The sequence below is a fragment of the Coffea eugenioides genome, chromosome 9 (assembly GCF_003713205.1).
Source record: "Coffea eugenioides isolate CCC68of chromosome 9, Ceug_1.0, whole genome shotgun sequence".
NCBI classification, from domain to species: Eukaryota; Viridiplantae; Streptophyta; class Magnoliopsida; order Gentianales; family Rubiaceae; genus Coffea; species Coffea eugenioides.
In genome coordinates, this window is record NC_040043.1 from 471,141 (window position 1) to 488,482 (window position 17,342).

General features: G+C 35.7%; 2 protein-coding genes across 10 annotated transcripts; both read left to right on the forward strand.

The window, feature by feature from the left end:
• The first annotated feature begins 346 nt into the window (after window positions 1–346).
• On the forward strand, window positions 347–7,568 carry LOC113783783 (pentatricopeptide repeat-containing protein At1g03560, mitochondrial). 9 transcript variants are annotated; one of them, XM_027329990.1, is made up of 5 exons: window positions 347–2,711; window positions 3,271–3,386; window positions 5,867–6,051; window positions 6,299–6,638; window positions 7,227–7,568. In XM_027329990.1, the coding sequence occupies exon 1, from the start codon at window positions 503–505 to the stop codon at window positions 2,525–2,527; it is 2,025 nt and encodes a 674-aa protein (XP_027185791.1). In that variant the 5' UTR covers window positions 347–502; the 3' UTR covers window positions 2,528–2,711; window positions 3,271–3,386; window positions 5,867–6,051; window positions 6,299–6,638; window positions 7,227–7,568. The 9 variants fall into 9 exon arrangements, with proteins under 9 accessions (XP_027185791.1, XP_027185798.1, XP_027185797.1 ...); XM_027329997.1 differs by having other exon boundaries at window positions 6,364–6,638; XM_027329996.1 differs by having other exon boundaries at window positions 5,867–5,955.
• Window positions 7,569–11,013: 3,445 nt separating this feature from the next.
• On the forward strand, window positions 11,014–14,955 carry LOC113782394 (indole-3-acetic acid-amido synthetase GH3.10). Its single transcript, XM_027328286.1, has 4 exons — window positions 11,014–11,501; window positions 11,919–12,020; window positions 12,268–13,091; window positions 13,964–14,955. The coding sequence occupies exons 1-4, from the start codon at window positions 11,200–11,202 to the stop codon at window positions 14,506–14,508; spliced, it is 1,773 nt and encodes a 590-aa protein (XP_027184087.1). The 5' UTR covers window positions 11,014–11,199; the 3' UTR covers window positions 14,509–14,955.
• The last annotated feature ends 2,387 nt before the right edge of the window (window positions 14,956–17,342 follow it).

Sequence of the window (17,342 nt, forward strand, 5' to 3'; positions counted from 1 at the left end):
TAAGTGTAATTAGAGATTTAATATAAATATATTAGTAAATTTAGTATAACCAACTAATAATTTGTATTAGTACACATATATAATTATTAGTATAATTAATAATATCAATTATATTATATACACTAATAAATATTATATAATACATATAACTAATAATATTATTATCATAAGTTTGTAACTAATTAAATTATATATTATGTATACAATTATATATATATTTTATATATTTATTTTTTTAAAGCGAATGGTGGGACGGGAGATGGAACGGGGGTACACTCCCCCGCCCACGCCCCACTCCCGCCCCATTGTCATCCTAATCGTAAGTAAGAAATTCGACTTTCATTTGCCATAGCCTCAGCTCTTAAAACCGTTATTCTAAATAGCACTGGCAACGGTAATGACGTCCGCTTCCCGTATCACTTTTTCCAATGCTTCGTGAGAGAGGAAAAATAGTTTGGGAAGATTATACTGCATTTCCTTGCTGTTACTGAAGCTCATAATCATGCGCCACAATCTTCTTCTTTGCCTCTCCACCCAACAAATCAAGCCACTGATGAGAAAAACCCTCAATAAACCCCTTCTTACCTTCACACCATCTCTTATACCCCAACACCACCACTACTCCAATGCCAAACCCCCTTCTCCCGTACCAAAACCCAATAACCCATCTGCAAAATCACATTTTATCTCAAATCCCAAGTGGGTTTTCACGAATACCTCTCCTCTCCCACCGCCTGAATGGGTTCAACCCTTTACTGATCTCTCAGACCTGATTAAAGACCCCAGAAACCTCCAGCCTTCCCCATGGGTCCCTCAAATTCTCAATCTTTTAGATGGTTCACCAGCCATGGAGCAGAATTTATCCACTTATTGCCACAAGTTCTTGATCAAATTGTCACCAAATTTTATTGCTTTCTTGCTAAAATCTGAGAAGCTTGCTGAGCAGAGTGTCAAAGATACCGCCTTTCGGCTTTTTGTCTGGGCTGGTAAGCAAACAGGCTATGCTCACACTCTTGATTGTTATGTTTCTTTGATTGAAGTTTTGTCTGTTTCAAGTGACTTTGATAGAATAAGTTGTATTTTTGGTGAATTGAAAGATAAGAGCTTTTTGATAAATGTGAATGCTGCTAATTCTTTGATTAGGAGTTTTGGGAATCTAGGATTGGTTGAGAAGTTGTTGTGGGTGTGGAGGAAAATGAAAGAGAGTGGTGTTGAGCCTAGTTTGTATTCTTATAATTTTCTGATCAATGGGTTGGTGAATGCCATGTTTATTGAGTCAGCCGAACGGGTTTTTGAGGTTATGGAATGTGGGAAGATTTTGCCAGACATTGTTACATATAATACGATGATTAAGGGGTATTGTAAATCAGGGAAGGTTGTGAAAGCCTTAGAGAAGTTTAGAGAAATGGAGGTGCAAAATGTGGAACCAGATAAGATCACGTATATGACCTTGATTCAGGCATATTACTCAGAGGGGGATTTCAATTCTTCTTTAGGACTTTATCATGAAATGGAGGAGAAAGAATTGGAGGTTCCACCCCATGCCTATAGCTTAGTTATAGGAGGACTTTGTAAAGATGGAAAATCTTTTGAAGCATATGCTGTTTTCGAGAATATGTGTCGTAGAGGATCTAAACCTAATGTGGCTATTTATACTGCTTTAATTGATTCATATGTTAAGAATGGGAACCTTGAAGGAGCAATGAAGATTTTTGACAGTATGAAGCATGAGGGTTTTGAACCAGATGAAGTTACATATGGAGTCATTGTTAATGGTTTATGCAAGAATGGTAGGTTAGTTGAAGCCATGCAATGGTTCGAATATTGTGAAAGTAATAATGTCCCTATTAATGCTGTGCTTTACTCGAGTCTCATTGATGGCCTTGGAAAGGCAGGGAGAGTAGCAGAGGCTGAGAAGCTGTTTCATGAGATGGTTGAGAAGGGATGTCCTCAGGATTCTTATTGTTATAATGTGCTTATTGATGCCTTGGCTAAAACTGGGAAAGTTGATGAAGCTTTGGTATATTTTAAGAGAATGGGAGATGAAGGTTGTAATCCAACAGTCTATACGTACACAATTTTAATAACTGGCTTGTTCAAAGAGCATCGCAATGAAGAGGCCTTAAAGTTATGGGATGCAATGATTGATAAGGGCATAACTCCAACTGCTGCTTCTTTTAGAGCTCTTTCAACTGGGCTTTGTCTTTCTGGTAAAGTTGCAAGAGCTTGTAAGATTTTGGATGATTTGGCACCAATGGGTGTTGTCCTGGAGACAGCTGTTGAAGAAATGATTAATGTTCTATGCAAAGCAGGTCGTATAGAACAAGCTTGCAAGTTAGCCGATGGGGTAGTTGATCGTGGTCGGGAAGTTCCGGGTAGGGTTCGCACTATTTTAATCAATGCCTTGAGAAAGGCAGGAAATGCAGACTTGGCAATGAAATTGATGCATAGTAAGATTGGTATAGGTTATGATAGAATGGGAAGCATTAAACGACGAGTAAAGTTTCGGATTCTGGTTGAAGATTGATTCTTGGGTTGTGGCAAACTTTGTATGAAATGAAGTGTGGGTTCTTCACTGGCTACAATATCTCAGAGCTTGCTATCGTCAAACGAAGCTCCAATTTTTTAAAGCTGACTGAGCCTTTACCATGCTTCTACTTTGTTGATATGCCCTCTTTCTTCAGTTAGACCTTGAATGGTCCGGTAATCAGGTTCTCCTAATATATTTTTCAGCAAATTCTATGGTTTTAATATGCGACTTGGTTTTGAAGACATCCAAAGCATTCTTGGTGATTGATGCATACGTTAAAATTTTGGGAAATTGTTCTGAAGAACCGACGTTGAGTCCCAGCAATAGTGAAATATTATTTGATGCATTTGAGATAGGCTTAATTAATTGAATCTAACTAGTAGTAACATTGTGCATAAACTGTTAGATAAGAATGGCCTTTTTTATTGCTGGCTAGATATAGATGATACAAGATATTGGCATGTTTCAGCTATTTTATTTGTCTTCCTAACAGACAGGATGCAGTGGCCAGAAAAAAGATATTAATAATAAGTGAAGCAGACTTGAGAATGTTTCATTTATAGATCGTGTTTTCATTTTCCTTCAGAAGAAAGTGCTGTAACCAACTAGGCCCTGGCTGAAAAGGTTTTAAAGAGTAGATCTGGTATAATCTTATTTAGGGTACACTCACAAGATGTCTGCGACTAAGTTGCTTGTAGATTATAATCTTGTTGCACTTAGGAATGGCCTTTGTTTTTCAGCTTCTTATAACCATCCAAGTCAGCCTACAACTGCAAGATTTAGAAAGGACTAAATGTATGCAAGTTTCCTCTGCCTGATTTTGAACCATGGAGACCATGGTGAAGCAACCTTGTTGGTATGTCAAGGCACTCTTATTTACTCTTAACAACTTATAACAATTTTATGCCTAAGTACTGATAATATCTCAATCATAATTTAAACAAATAATCTCATAATATGTCATGCTGGAGTGCTTTTACAGCTTAACAGGTTGCCTGTCACTTCAGTGGTTTAAGTTTTTGCTTGGTAGATGTTGCCTAGTTAGGTTTAAATGTTACTTAAGCTGTTTCCTCTGTCTTTGTCATTTTTAGTCTTTAAGAATTTGGTCTTTACCCCTAATTATCAGGCTGGACTGATGATGTGTACTTCATAGAGACCTCACTGCATTCTAATGGTATTCTGTTAAGTTAATGGCTAACATAATGGTATTCTGTTAAGTTAATGGTTAACATAATGGAGTTTATGATTCATCTTGCTCCTCTTCTAAACTGAGGTGCAATGCCTCAACAAGTTGTTGTTCCACTACTAGGCTAATTTGTCAGTTTTTGGAGGTGCTGATTCTCCTTTCTTGGTATATCACCAGACGCTATTGGTCTTTATAACAGGAGTATTGGAGTAATATGTTGTAATGGCACATGAGGTGGACTGTTAAGATGTTAAGCCATACTATTGTTGCCTTTTTCTATCTTGTTTTGCCACTGTTCTACCATTCAACATAACAATAGGCTATAAAAAGCATGTTTTTAGAATACAGACATTAGGGAAAAAAAAAAGTAAATCGATGACTCTTTGACCCATGATTATATTCATTTTAAGAAAGATCAAAGAATAAATTATGCTAGAGAGTCCAGATACTCCAGCATAATTTGAAGAATAATGATAATAGCTGCACATGTAGCACTGTAGAAAAGGTTTTCACACTGGGAAAAGTTTTTTTGGTTAACATTGTTTCAGAAAAATATAACCAGTTTGCTAAATTTAACTTGAGGAATTTTTATTGGTTTTTTGCAATTGACCAACATTTCAGCAATTTATTGACGTGTTTCTCTTGTGCAGTCCCTGAGTTGATAACTAGAATTTCATCTAAAAGTCTTTTGCCATCTACTATTAATGATGTTGTTGGTCTCATTAGATGGTTCATTGATGAAGAACCAGCCATAAGAAGAGGTAATGACCTTCACTCAGCCTTTGTTCCCGACCATATCTGCCTCAACCCACTCTCATAGTTCTGAGCAAAGGAATAATTGTAATAGTAAAAGAAGATAAATGGTCTTCATAAGTGTGCTGATTTCAGTATGATTTCTACTTGGTAAGATTTGCTTTGAAATAGTAAAATCAAAACTTATCCACTGTAAGATTGTTGCTGTGGCTGTTGCACTTTTTACTAGCAATTTTGAGTAAGTTTTCAAGGGATATTCTATAGTGTGATGAACGACTACAGTGACAGCCTGGCTTCCAGGTTAAATAATCTGATAATCATGCACTGCAAAATAACCATTATCATCTTCCTGAAGGAGAAGGAGCCCTTTCCAAGTCTTTCCTATTGCCCAGGGCATAATATACCATAAATGCAATTAAGTTCTATCTTTGAGTATATATTTCCCATTTTAGTTTTCATGTCTACCTTTTGCTGCAACAGTAGTATACTTTTTGTATGCGAAGAAGAATACTTTGGCAAATTTAAAGGGCTTGAATTGCTGATTGCGAAAACCTTGATGGAGGAAATTTTTGTTCCACGAGATATGCTCCAATTTGTTAGTATTTTCACTGGCAAGTTGTATTGAGTGTGATATCTCAGCATTAGTTTGAAGTCAAGTTGGGCTGCAACATGATAATATATTTAGCATTTAGGTTGCTGTAGTTCAGTTACATTTTCACCACGAAATAATTTGCAAGTACAGAACAAAACCATCTTTGCCTTTTTTTTTTTTCTTTTTCCCTGCAAGGGTGGTTGGGGATTTGGGTTAAGCCATGTTTGCCATTCTTAGATGGAAATATTCTTGATTTCATTAAATCAAAACACTTGTGGTACAGAAATAGATGTATTCCCATGTTATGCTGATCTTGGCTCGATCTCACTATTCTGCTCCTTAGGCGTATATTTGGATTTCCAAATTTCAACCTTCAACTTTCTACTTGATTGTATCATTGTGATAATGGAATAATTTTGCTTCTTAAAAATTTGATTTTTTTTTTGGGGCCCAAAATACTCCCAACTGCTGTGTAGTTGGGTCATACTTTTGTTGTTCTACCCATCCATCAATGATCACAAAGGAATTACTTGTAATGATTTCTGTATATTTACTGTGTGGGCTCTCCTCTTAAACACATGCTTGTATATTTCTGGTTTACTTTATTCCCTGTCTTGGAATGTGCAGCTTTACTGGGGATATGTCTTAACAATAAATTGATACCAACATAGTAAGCAGGACTGTGAATTCGGCATGAGGTTGTCTTGCATGTTTAAAATTATTGATGTTGGGTTGAAACGCCATCTATATCATTACCAAATAATGTAGAGCATGTAGTAGCTTACCTATTGTTTTATATTCTCAGGATGACGGAGGAGGAAGGATGCTGTACATCTGGAGACAAATGGTGCAGAATCACAATAAACAGATGTTTCAAGCATTAGAGCATAAACGGTAATTGCATGTGACACCACGTGATATTGTTTGATCTTCTTTCCAAGATTGGAAATGATCTTCTTATATGATTAGGGCGATGCAGTGCGTGGCCAGGTAAACTGTCTTAAGGGCTGAAAGTATTATCTGGACATATTTGGATTAGTAAATTTTTGCCTATTTAACTCTTGAGAATGTAAAATGTTTTCTGAGATGTAGTTCTTTGGGATTACTAGGTCTTGAGGAGATAATTTTAAGGAAAAGGGGGGAAAATTGTAATTAAGAAACAATGTGCAAAATAGTTGGTTCTGCAAGCTTTCTGATGCATGATTGATCAGTAACATGGTTTGTTCTTCTCTGGTAGGTGCAATGTGATCTGGTGGATTCCGATTTGTCCATAATGATTGTATGGTACCTTGATGTCTACAGGACACATGGCTTGCCCAATAGAGTGACGAGTTGCTTTCGGTATAAAAGTAAAACAGGTGGTTGTTGTGGAAGATTTCCTTCCATGATTTACCATGTCTGGGATTCTCAGGTCCAATATAGCAAAGAAGGGCGGATATTCGTCTGTCATTTGGCAGTTGACAAGACATGGTTAAATTGTTTTCTACACTGAAGGTATTGGTACAGTTGCGCATGGTGGGGAATGAAGCTCACATATGAAGGTTGTCAGCTGTCCTGCTTGTATGCACAAACAAAAGGTAGATGTCAATTCCACCACTTTCCTTTTCTAGTGGCATCAAATCGGAACAATCTAGATATTTTAAGAAGTTATGCTCCTAAATGATAATGGCCCCTATCTGCTGAGAAGTTGGATCAGTTTTATAGCAAGTCCATTTCTTTTTTGTACTTGGAAGTTGGTGTTTTTATTTCCTACAAAATGTTTACCTAATCAACTTCTCTCCAGCTTGTTTTAAATGGAAAACTAAAAATAACCCTGAAAAAATGTAAAGTAAATCTCCTATAAAGCTGAACATGCAAAGCCATGTAAGTTGCTGGAATGATCCTCTGGGATATGAAAGAGACTTGCAAACTTTTGAAAATGCAGATAACTGTTGAATCAGCTGGGAGTGGATTTTGAGAACAAAGTATGGAAAACATATGGTAGTTGTAATTTGTAAATGCTTGTTTCTCTTCTGAAAGAGAACTAAGATCCGGCCTTCAATAATTGATGCAAGTAGTTGTGTGGTTTGCTAAACATTTTCTTGAAGAAATCATTGAAGAAAATGATTGTCCAAGTGGCCATTTTTCCTTCATCAATGACGTGGGCTTGAATCCTTCACTCACAGGATGTGGTGCTCGTTTTCCTCCTCCAATGAATGGCTATGACTTGAGAGTTCAACCCACTGTGCCCTTGTCTCCAACAACTCTCTAGCAATGTATATGAAGAATAGCTAAGTTGGTAATGGCTGCCTTGTAAATGTTGCTGTCTCAAGTGTCCATTATAGCAAGAATGTTGTCCAGATGGTGACATTAAAGGGTTTGTTCCCCTTGTTCTCCATTAAAGATAGTTTTGATCATAGGTCAGAAAATGATGAAATCTTAGTACAATTCTTTTGAAAAAAAAACCCTGAAATTTTGGAGTTATTGAAGAAATTCAAGTGAAATATATTTCAAAACAAATTCTGTTACATTTGATGGTTGATTGTCAATTGCATGATTATAAAAAGATAAAAAAAAAAAAAGAGAAGGATATGCATTTTTGTTTTGTTGTTAGATTAAAGCTACCAGCAAGAGAAAAATTTGTCAAGTTATTCAACTTAACTAACAAGCTGTTTCAGACAGATGGTCTTACTTTTTAATGGAATAAACTTTTTGAGCATAATTATAAGTTTCTAAAATTCGATCAATTATGAGGATAAGACCAAAAGTAGTGAACGGTCCACTTAATCCTGTCCTCCACTTTGCCTCAACAAAAGCTAATCACATCTAAAACAGCAAAAAATATGTGGACAGATCTTACGGTTTTGAATCTTTCTTCTCCAAAATGGTACAAGACAAACTGTACTTTTGGGGTTGAAGACAAAATAATGCCTTTCTGATTGGCTCCAACAATTAATGACCATAAGACGTGAGCTAGGAAAGCTTGATAGATCATTAAGCATTTCTTGCATCAGTAATCCCATCCCCATAATATGGTCCTATACATACAGCTATGTGTTTATATCTATCTATACAAGGACATCAACAGGCAGAGCCCTTTTGTTCTTCTTCTTTTTCTTCTTTTTTTTGAGGGAATACAACCAACTTCTTAAGATCTCCAGCCAAAGTAGTTATGCTTTTTTAATGGAGTGCCAATAACATTTATCCTTTAAAATAGTAATTAAAAATGAAAAATATTATTCACACTCCACTTTTTTTTTTTTATCATAAAGTCTGATAAATGAAAACCATATGATACAAATGATAGTGAGAGTGACATCATAAAAAAGTGATGTGCGATTGACAGTTACCTTAAAAATAATGGCGGGTCTAATTTACTCACACATGAATCAGTCAAATGGTATTTTTGCAACATCACTCAAATGCCAATTCTAAAATAGAAATCAACCATAATCTCTCTCTCTCTCTGTCTCCACGTCGAATTGATGTTATTGATGCATTTTTCAAGCATAATTCATCGAATACTGCTTTGTCAAGCAAAAAGGACAGCAACACACGTGAAATATGATACTACATTCTTTATGGTAAAATACGAAACATTCATTCATAACCAAGCAAAAAAAAACAGAGACACTAAATACTTTCTTTATAGAAAAGATTATGGTAAGTTATCGTTATGCTTTCAATCTATAGATTTTCTTGTTATTTCTTTTCGTAGACTAAACATATTAGGCAATTAAGACAATATCATTCCCATCACGGTCAGTTACCATGATAATATCATCCCCCTTTATTTTCTTGATTGTACGCTGCACCTGGCCTCATATTAAAATTTTTTTTGGTTGGCAATTATTAGGATTCAAAAGCTTCCAGACTAGGTGAATTTTGGCTTTTTCATCCAAATCAACATCTTGTTCGGATATTGGTACACGTTTATAATGTTTATATAGTGTGAATTCAAAGATGGAGACGCACAGTTTTAGGTGTAGAACTAAATTTTACCGTGTACAGTAGCCTCAACGCTTGGGTGTCACATTACTTGGCTTGAATATCTAAATCAAGGTTATGGGAGAAAGGGAATGGCAAGGAGTATAAGGACTGGATATTCCCCATCATCACAATATAGGTACTTATAATTTTTTCTGCCATAAATTAAATTGACACAGCATTTTTCTTTATATATATATATTAGCACTTACTAAACCCTTTAGTTGTGTACTCACAAGCATCAAGTTGGCCTCAAAAAATCTAAACACTGTGTGATGAGTTGGTACTTCATCAAAAGGACCACCATCTGAAGGTTCTTGCTGATATATTAATGGTGAATGCTCAAAATCCTGCTGTTCTCTTGCGCTCTTCAATCATGACATCTCCTTAGATTATAATGGTGAAAATGATACCTCATGGCTCTTCAGTCATGTCTTTAACAGTTTTGTGAGGTTTGAGGTTTGTGTTAGGCCAAGTTCATGTCAGTAAGTTAAACCCACAATGTCTATGACAGAATTTTTTTTCAGAAATGAAAGAGAATGAAGGTCTTGTAAATTTCACCTCTCATGTTTTGAGCAAATAATGGTACATGTCTTATGAATCCTCTTCTTTAATTAAGGCTTCCTCTCATTCTGATTAATTTGTCATGAGAACGGATAATTTCCATGATTAATTACTTAACTATCAATTGGAGAACAGTTAAAATCTTAACAAGGATCATTTGGCAAAATGTTATCAACAGAAATAATTCTGGTTATGCAACATGTAACCAAAATATCAACAAATCTCCTTAGTAAATGTGCACTTATCTTGAACCTGTACACAATCAGTTACCATCCATATGCTGTTCCATTTCCTCTTCTATTTTTTGGATTTATGATGCCAGTTCAAAATAATATCATGGCATGAAAAGTAATCCTGTAATTCCAGTAAAGTTTTACCCAAGATTTTGAACTAGTTTCCAGAGAATATGTCTACTTCCTTGTGAAGTATTGAATTTTGGAAAAGTCCTTAATAGAATCCCATATTCCTGTGCTTCCAAAATCGTACTTTTGTAGCATTGTGTCAAAAAGGATAAAGTTCGAAGTCTATCCTGTTTCCTAGTGATATAATATGGAAGAAACACCTCGGTTTGCAGGGCCCGAGCAAGATTTGCCCCAAAATGCTCAGATAATTGCACTAGAACAGTAAAATAGAACTCAAGAGTCAAGATCAGCCACCTTCAAAGAAACTTTTTTCTTTTTTTTTACTTCCTCTTGTCTTGCTGCAAAATTTCAAGCTGGCCTACTCTTAAATTGTAGCCCCAGCTTGTAGCTTTCATACCGTAGAGCTTCGGAGTTAAGATTATTATGGAAGTAACGATCAAAGTAAGATCTTTAGACTTTACATCAGAGTTACATGTGTATGTTTTTTCTTTTTCATCTATAGTTTATTACATCTCAGCCCATATCACTTGTGTAATAAGAGAGACTTTAATTGGTGCAACCTCAAATTAATTTAGTCCAATTAGTCTAATCTCTAAACGAACAAAGATGAGTTCAGAAAACTTTCTCAGTTTACGAACTATTTGATCATTAACCAACTTGTCATACTCAGCAAGGATATACCATGAATTGCTTAATTGCATGTCTGAAGTTCACCTAGTAGTTGCATCATCTTACCATAAAGCACCAGGACATGAAAAGAATATCATACTATATACCTTTTTATGGTCAGAACCTAGTCCACTGTAACGTTAGCATTTAAGGTAGGAAAGGGAGGGAAATGAAGGTAAAGTCTAGCTGTCAAAAATAATAATGGTTTTTGGTCCCGCGCTCATTCGTCTCCATCCATTGCCAAAGAATCTCACTCGAATCATACACACTGTCTCTCTCTTTCATACAATAAATCCGATAAAAAGAAGCCCTGTGGTCTACAAGCAGTCGTACAAATTGTGTTTGAAGATTTTGTTAGACTTGTTGAGCTTTTTGATAGAGGACAAGATCAAGGACAAGATACCAAGAGGATCTTTCAGTATTCATGTGGGCACAGGGCACCTATTGTGGTTTTTTTTTCCTCGCTTAACTTGAATTGGCAGAGAAAAAGATAACTTCCACTAACAACTATTGCATTTTTGTTGCTTATAAGATTGAGCAATATTGCTGCATGATAGCTGCAACATCATCAGCCTAAATGGAGAGAAATGGAGAGAGTGATATCATCGGTTGGTTTGATGAAGTAGCTGAAACCGCAGATTCAGTTCAGACTCAAACACTCAGCCAAATTCTTCGGCTGAATTATGGAGTTGAGTATCTCAAGAAATGGTTTCGGGACATCAACATTCAAGAAATGGAAGAAAATGCATTGGAATCCCTTTTTACCTCTTTGGTTCCTCTTGCTTCCCATGCTGATTTAGAACCTTATATTCAGAGAATTGCTGATGGAGACGAAGCTCCTCTACTCACTCAAGAAGCAATCACAAATCTCTCGTTGAGGTAGAGCTTTCTTACTTGATTTCTTTATCATCTCTGAGGTTGACCTTTCTTACTTGATTTCTTGATCATCCCTTTCTTTTCCTTCTTGATTGTTTTCGACATGCAATCGAATGATTACACAATAAAGTACAGTTTCGAAACATTAGAAATTGATGGCTTCATGTTTCCCATCTTCTTTCTCTTCTTTCCCATCCGGCGTTGCTGAATAATTAATTGAGAAACAGTTCAACTTGAACTTGCAAGAAGACAACAAATCTATACCAATTATTGGTATCGAGAAACTAATAAAAAATGTATCTTTCAGATAAATTGAAAGAAAATCACCACCTACCACTCAATACTATTCAACAAAAAGTTTTTCTCATTTGTTTTCACTTTGGCCAACTATTACTTCGATGGACTATGAAAACTAACCAGCTCTGGAACAACCGAGGGACGACAGAAGTTTGTACCATTCACAAAGCATAGTTCAAAGACTACTCTTCAGGTTTTCAAGTTGGCAGCAGCTTATAGATCAAGGTATCTCTCTCTCTCACTCTCAAAAACAAACATAGAGCAATATTCCGTTTGGAATTCCTCTAGTTATTCCATTATCCCAAACATAGAATCATGGAATCCTAGAATTCTTCCTTTACCATGAAGTAGAGCATAATATTAAATCAACTTAGAATTTTCCCTTACCTAGACTTAGGACCATACGTAGATACAATCCATAATTACTTTTGTTACTTCTCATCCCTTTTTTGGCTTAACACGGTGGCCGTAGGATCTATCCAATAAGGGAAGGAGGAAGAATTCTTGAGTTGATTTACGGCAGCAAGCAGTTCAAAACAAAAGGTGGATTAACAGTTGGCACAGCCACCACACACTACTATGCTAGTGAGGAGTTCAAGATCAAACAGGAGCAGACAAAATCATTTACTTGTAGCCCTGAAGCAGTGATTTCAAGTGGAGATTACAATCAATCCACCTACTGTCACCTCCTTCTTGGACTTCATTTTCGCGATGAAGTTGAATTCATTACCTCAACATTTGCTTATAGCATAGTGCAAGCTTTCAGATCATTTGAAGAGTTGTGGAGGGAGATATGTGATGACATAAGAGAAGGAAGTTTGAGCTCAAGAATCACGATAACAAAGGTGAGAAATGCCGTCTTGGATATCATTTCGCCAAATCCTTGTCTGGCCTCGAGGATTGCATCAACTTGTGAGGAATTGGAGGTGAAGGATTGGTTTTGCATGATCCCAAAGTTGTGGCCAAATGCTAAGTATGTCTATTCCATTATGACAGGATCAATGCAACCGTATTTGAGAAAGTTAAGGCATTATGCTGGAAACTTGCCTCTTGTGAGTGCTGATTATGGGTCCACAGAGAGCTGGATTGGAGTAAATGTGAATCCTTCTTCTCCTCCAGAGAAAGTTACCTTTGCCGTTATGCCCACTTTTTCTTACTTTGAATTCATACCTCTTCATAGCCAAAACCAACAGAACGCAAATTCAAACACAGATGACTTTATAGAAGAGGATCCAGTACCACTCTCTCAAGTCAAGCTGGGGCAAGAATATGAGATTGTTTTAACCACTTTCACAGGTCAGTAAATGACGGTAAAAGTTAAACTTTGATTTGCATTACCTACTATTTAGGGAACAAAATTGCTAAGTATGGCTCCTTGGAATTGACGCAGGTCTTTCGGGGCCGCCTTCAATTTTCATTATGGGTCCTGAAAGTGACTCATTAATCCTCTTGTGATCTTTTAGCTCCATCACCGCATATAGTAAAAATATCATGATCCACAAAATTTCTCCATAGCCATTCAATTTATGAGTAGAAAAGTAAACTGTCCCATCTCTTAATTTAAACCATGAAGCATGGAGACGTGTTTGATATTACCATGCTAGTACCAGTATATATTTGTGAACTTGTTTCTCCAAGACGCTGATATTTTCCAGTTGACCAGAAACATGGACTGTCTAGGACGTCAAAAAACACCAGATCTTTGAAGAATCTAAATCTTTATGTTTATTAACAGTTGTCTTAAAGAAAATTGGAAGTGATACGACACTAGACAACGGAGTGAAATGAAAATGAAAATATTATGATGATTACAACTAAAGTTATGGTGCAAATGCATTTGTCTCTCTCAAGTCTAGATACTTGTCCTTTGTCATTTGCCCAAATCAAGTGTAGTTGAGTTGATCTTCCTTTATCTCATGGAATTTGCCTGTCCATTATTGCTTTCCACACGTTACATGACATTTGCACCTTATCTCCAAAGGGATGATTATATTCAAATTATATGGCATTAGGGTTTCTCACTTTCTCTTACCTGGTCAATTATATTTCTGGCTTCATATTCTCAATCAATAGACTTGCAAAAGAGATGGGAAATTTTTTTACTGAAAAACTCCCTGGGCTTATGGTTCCTTATTAACACTCTCCCCTACCTCTTATCTATCTTGCAGGGCTATACCGGTATAGGTTAGGAGATGTGGTAGAAGTGGCTGGTTTCCACAAAAAGATCCCCAAGCTGAACTTTATATGCAGGAGAAAGTTAATATTAACAGTGAACATTGACAAGAATACCGAAAAAGATCTTCAATTAGTGGTGGAAAGGGGTTCTCAAGCACTTAGCAAGTCAAAAGCTGAGCTAGTGGACTTCACAAGCCATGCTGATGTAGCTAAGCAACCAGGCCATTATGTAATATACTGGGAAATCAATGGAGAAGTTGAAGAAAGGGTCCTAAGAGAATGTTGTCGCGAAATGGATGCCTCTTTTGTCGACCACGGATATGTTGTCTCCCGAAGAACAAATTCCATTGGCCCTCTAGAGCTCTGCATTGTGGAGAAGGGTACTTTCAAGAAGATTTTAGAACATTTCATCAGAAATGGAGCAGCATTGAGCCAATTTAAGACCCCTAGGTGCACTAGCAACCAAGTCCTGCTTAAAATTCTTGACGCCTGCACAATTAAAAGGTTTCGCAGCACAGCATACGGACAAGAATTTTGACTACACAGATTTGCAACTGTTTATTTCCAGCCAAGCTTTTCGTTACTGTTTTCATATCTAGGGAATTAGCTGGATCAGATTCACTGATGTGGTTATTAGTGATTAAAAAATCTAGACATTGGAGAAACTGATAGTAATAAAAGTTGAAGATTTAAAAAAAAAAATAATCAGATTTTAAAAGTTGTAGATTTTCCTGGATGATCAGTTTGTCCGAATTAAAATCTTCAACTTTTATTTTTAAAGGTTGAAGATTTTAATACGGACAATAAAAGTTGAAGATTTTAATACGGACAAACTGATCATCCAGGAAAAATGGAGCAACCTATGGAAGCATGATTGTACCACCAGCTCTTTTTGGTCAGTAGGTAAATGCGTGTTCACTTGGAATTAGAAAGCTTGTCAAGACATTACTCACTTTCAAATTTACTGTGCTTTTTTTTCTTTTTTTTTTCCGCTCTTTTCAGTTTTGCCTGATTCTCTTAACGCCAGATCACTACTTTGAATTTGATTTCTCTTAGCAATTTTCAGAATTGCTGTTACAGATACAATTGGTGTATGTTTAAGATAGCACATAGACAAGCATAATATCATCTACCGTGAAAGAAGGTTTATTACAAAGTGTATGAGCTCTAATCAACTATTATTTGGATTATTGCCTTGCAATGTTGCCTAAGAAAATCTAGAGAAATTGTCCATGTGATTTGAAGTAGTATAAGTTTATTTATGTACTCCAAAAAGGAAAGAGAACTCAAGGGCCAGAAAACCAAAAAGAATTATTGGCAAGATAATCAAGAAAAATATAAAAAGTATGCATTAGATCAACCTTGTTCAAATATGAAAGAGTTCTTGAATCTGTGCATGACCACCATATCCTAGGTCATTAAACCAACCATTGCAATGAAAACTACATTTGATTAAAAACTAAACCCAAAACTATCTTTACGCAAAGCAAAACTCCGTCCCTTGGTCTCCCTCCCTTCCATGTCTATCTTTTTTCTTTTTTTTTTAGTTATTTTTGTGTATTTGAAATAGAGTATCTTCTAGAGTTTCCTAGTAAGAGTTTTTTTTCTTTTAGGGATTTTTAGTGAGACTTTCCTCCTCTCTTAGGGATTTCTCGTGCGAGTTTTGTTAGTTTTATATTTCTTTTATTGATTTAAGTTTTCTCATATTTAATTTTCAAATTGAGATTTCTTAGCTGTATCTCGTCGGATCTCACATTAACATTTGCACTTGAATCAGTTTATTAATGGATCTGGGAGAAGGCAAGCGATGCTATTGAAAACATACACAAATGATCACGAGACAATAAATGTTTTATCTTTTAAGTATATTTTGAGTTTCACAGTGTAATATTAACTCGATCTTTTAAGATCTATAGTGTCTAATTTTGTTCTTCAGATCTGTTTGTCTTTGTGTATGGTTCATGTCATTTTTGCCATTAATGCAGATGCAATGAATGATGAAATGTTTATCAAAAAAAAAAAAAAAACTTTACCTGGGAAGGGCATTCCTGGTTATCTTTCATTGTCAAAAGGTTTCATGTAGGGAACAAGAGAGATGAAGAAAAAGTACGAACCCATAAAGTAAAAGTCTAACAGTTGTATCATGACTTTACTCTTTTGTAATTATTAATATTCGTACTTGTAATTTAAATCAACCACGAAGAAAGTTGATTAGTCCAAAAAAAAAAAAAAAAAAGTGCCATGCATGTATAACACCTTAGACATTATAAGCACTATTTGCACAAAAGACAATTGTTGAGACATGGATAATCAACTTTCCGACCCTAACATAATGATGATCAACTTTTGCCAGCAAAAGTTTAATAGTAGATTCCAATCAGTTCATATTAAGAAATTAAGATTTAAGCTGTCGCAAATAAAGGAGAAAGCCAACAGAATCAAGAGTCTCCTTCACTGCAAATAAGGACAAGATCTTGAAAGCACTGTCACAAGTTGAGACTCTGTAATTCTTATAACAACATTTGATGTAGAAGTAGTACAATTTTAGTGTAAGACTTATATGACTAAATTTATGCAAAAATCAAGATTATACCAAAACTTAGGTAAAAATTTGCACCCGCTTGTTAGATTTATAGGATTGATTTGAACTGAAACTTGTGAGGGTCCAAAATGGGAAAGCACATTCAGCTAGTAATTGGATTGGTGGTGATATCTTTTCGTCGGTGACAAAATCATTATCCACTTGTACTTTTGGTCCAATTTGTGATGATTTTGAAAATTATTTTTGTCAGCATTTGAAATACAGAGTCGAAGAGCTACAAGAATAGCCAGATTTGACAAAAGAAACCGTCATATTCACAAAAGCCACAAGTTTGGACTTGTATGCATGCATGAATAATTTAAAAAATTCGCTTGAGATATGCATTAAAGAGTGCAGGATTCGAACCAAAGGAATTTGTAGTTACTAAAAATTGACAAAGATTCAAAGATGCAGGAACACCAAATGGTTATAACAACATTTGCAAGAAAGAAAAGTTGCTGCTTGATTTAAGATAGAAAGAAAAAAAAAATTTACTGCATTTATTGTAGTTCTATACAATATCAGCATTTGAATTTGAAATTCAACTGTTGCACACATGTCATGAATCCAACGATGATAGTGTATATACCGTCAGTGTAGGAAAGATTTACTCTTAAAGAAAGGATTAATCTTTCCTACACTGACAGTGTATACACTATCAGCGTTGGATGATTGACAACTATGCAAAATTTGAATTTGAAATTCAACTGTTGCACACATGTCATGAATCCAACGATGATAGTGTATACACCGTCAGTGTAGGAAAGATTTACTCTTAAAGAAAGGATTAA

Coding starts and splice junctions, on each gene's coding strand:
- LOC113783783 (XM_027329990.1), top strand. CDS start 503: ATGCGCCACAATCTTCTTCTTTGCCTCTCCACCCAACAAATCAAGCCA.
- LOC113782394 (XM_027328286.1), top strand. CDS start 11,200: ATGGAGAGAAATGGAGAGAGTGATATCATCGGTTGGTTTGATGAAGTA. Junction 12,021..12,267: donor GCAGCAGCTTATAGATCAAG/GTATCTCTCTCT, acceptor CGGTGGCCGTAG/GATCTATCCAATAAGGGAAG. Junction 13,092..13,963: donor TGTTTTAACCACTTTCACAG/GTCAGTAAATGA, acceptor TCTATCTTGCAG/GGCTATACCGGTATAGGTTA.